The 3,025-nt window shown below is 30.9% G+C and overlaps 1 protein-coding gene across 1 annotated transcript; it reads left to right on the top strand.

Annotated features, from left to right (window-relative positions):
- Window positions 1-1,102: 1,102 nt before the first annotated feature.
- Window positions 1,103-2,269, top strand: LOC119665611. The gene is made up of 3 exons (XM_038074837.1): window positions 1,103-1,290; window positions 1,359-2,049; window positions 2,102-2,269. Exons 1-3 carry the CDS (start codon window positions 1,103-1,105, stop codon window positions 2,267-2,269), a joined length of 1,047 nt encoding a protein of 348 aa, XP_037930765.1.
- The last annotated feature ends 756 nt before the right edge of the window (window positions 2,270-3,025 follow it).

Raw genomic sequence — 3,025 nt, forward strand, 5'->3', positions numbered from 1 at the left:
GCTACTGATATTCGTAGCAGTAGTCAAATTTTAAAAGTGTTGCTCAAAGTGTCGCAAAGCAAATTGTGTTGTGTGTGCATGCTACGGCTACTGCTCCCGTAGCAATTACTACTGCTCCGGAGCAACTACCGGTAGTACTCCGCAGCATATGCGTCATACTTTTCTGTTATTGAAACAATTTTTTTTTGTTTCTGCTGAAAAATTGCGATAGAATTTTACCGTTTACTATTCCGTTATTTTTATTTAAATATTTTCACTATTTTAATATACTTTATGGATTTGATATCTAGTCGTTTAGTATTAGTTCATGATCTCATATGTTGCAATGGCTTGTAATAAGAGTAACATTAATGTTTTAAAATATTTTGATCCCAGTGACGAAGGATATCTAAAATGTAAGATATGCAGTCGTATTTTAAAAAACGAGCGCATATTTAATTTAAAAAAACATTTATTACAATTGCATAAAATATGTTTAGATAGTAATAGTGAAGAAAATGATTCAACTTCTGTTGAGTCTATTAAAAATATTAAAAAACAAGTAATTAAAGTGGAAATTAACAGAAAACAATTGTTTCGATCGTACATTGGACTTGTAACAGAAGATAGCATTCCATTTAATGTTTTAAATTCCGCGAATATGAGAAATATAATCGATCCCATATGCCAAGGCCTTACAGTCAAAAATCAAAAAAATTTTTATCTAAATGGTAACAAATGTAAAAATGTATTAAAACTCGTAGCGGAAAACATTAGAATAGAAATTAAACATGAGGTGAAACATCGCCTATTATCTTTAAAAATAGATAGTGGTACTCGACTTCCCAGAAACATATTTGGAATCAGTGCACAGTTTATTAGCAAAAATGAAATAAGATCACGTATACTTGGAATGGTTGAACTTAAAGGACCGAATGCAAGTGCATCTAATAATCTTGCTAAAGAAATCTTATCAACGTTAGCAAAGTATGATATCCAAATTGGACAAATTGTGTCAATTACATCTGATAATGGGGCCAATATGATAAAAACAACGAAGTTGTTATCCCAATATTGTACAAACGAAGACGATATTGAAATGTCTGAAGTAGATAACAACAATATGTATATAAGAAATATTGATAGTTTTCAAAAATCGATAGATGTACGTTTAGGTGAAATACAAATATGCAGGTGTGCAGCTCACACAGCACAAGTTTGCGCACTTGATATAACAAAAAATGCAGATATTAGAAAATATTTGCTTCAGTGTCGCAATATGACTAAATACGTTAGAAAACCATCAAACGGGTATAGAGAAATATTTGAATTCAAAAAATTACCATTACCCCAATTGGACTGTCAAAAGACATATTAAGTCATATTGAATCAGTAGAAAACAAAACGGAAGATAAAAATTTCGACGCCAATGAGTGTTTTTGGGATTTTATTGCTAGCTACTCAACCGTTCTTAATCCATTACAAAAAACTATAGTGAAGATTCAAGAAGAACAATTACATTACGGAAATTTTTATGCTTTGTGGTTGAAATGTAAATTATCTACTAGTAAAATTTTAGCATCACATTCAGAAAATAAAAATGCAATTATTTTTCAAATTGGTCAAAGTCTAATGGAAAGCATAGAAACAAGGACTCATAAACTATTATCAAATGCAAGCTTGGATGCTTGCTTGTTTTTAGACCCAAGATTTCATCAAATGCTAAATGATTCTCAGAGGGTTGAAGCTGTAGCTTATTTAAAAAAATTATGGGATAAAATTAAATCGCATGACCCTAAACTTCTTCATTCATCTAATCCATCCCACTTAACGGCAACGGAAAGCGTACAGGTGCTGGAAGAAGATGACGACGACCTTCTTAATGAATATTTAGCTGCTAATTTAGTACCCACTGATGAATCGATTGATGTTTATTCAAAAATTGAGAGATTAAATCTTCCTTTCATGAAGGCTAACTTAAATGTATTAAATTTTTGGAAAGAAAGACAGTGCAGCGATCCAGAACTTTATGCACTTAGTAAAGTATGCTTTGCCATTCCGCCAACACAAGTAAGCTTCATCATCCATTATTGAATCTAAATGTTATAATTTTTTTTTTAAGGTCACCATAGAACGTGCATTTTCATCATTAAAATTGATTTTGGCAGATAATCGTAATCGTCTTAATCATGACACGTTAGAAAATATACTGCTAGTAAAACTTAATCCCTCCTTTTTAGATCAGTCAATAGAAAATTTGCCTTTATTCGAAGAAAATGAAGATGAATAAACACAAATCAAATTAATTTATGCATATTGTAAGCAAGAAGTATAGAGAAGGATTTTCTTCAAAAGATTGCTAATTTTATTTAGTTTTTTAATTAATTTTATTTAATTACATAAGATTTATTTTTCCCTGACAAATAAACTAATTATAAAATACTTATATGAATATTGAATAAGAATAAAAAGATATGATCACCACAATTTTTTTTTTTAATAAATTACAGTTCCAATAATTTAAATTCAATTATTACATTTCTTTTTTATTTATTTCATTTACAAAAAGTATGACGCATATGCTGCGGAGTACTACCGGTAGTTGCTCCGGAGCAGTAGTAATTGCTACGGGAGCAGTAGCCGTAGCATGCACACAAAACACAATTTGCTTTGCGACACTTTGAGCAACACTTTTAAAATTTGACTACTGCTACGAATATCAGTAGCATATATATTAATTTTTTGCTCTTGCTTCGTGCTTCAACAAATCAAACAGCATAGTATAGCAGAGCAACGCAAATTTTGTTTTGTGCTTCTGCTCTCATAAGTGCTCCGACAAATTCAGAGTAGAAGCAGGAGCAATAATAAAAACTACGAAATAGCATAGCATTTTTTTCGTTACTATTGCTGCTACGGAGTAGTAAATTCAAACCCTGGTTTTTATAATTAATGCTTGGCACCAGCAAGCAGCACGTAAAATTGCATGCATTTAATATCACTTCATAATGCAAATAAGAGAAACATCCCTACTTGTTTGGAAGTTTAC

The sequence above is a fragment of the Teleopsis dalmanni genome, chromosome 1 (genome assembly GCF_002237135.1).
Source record: "Teleopsis dalmanni isolate 2A chromosome 1, ASM223713v2, whole genome shotgun sequence".
Taxonomy (NCBI): Eukaryota; Metazoa; Arthropoda; class Insecta; order Diptera; family Diopsidae; genus Teleopsis; species Teleopsis dalmanni.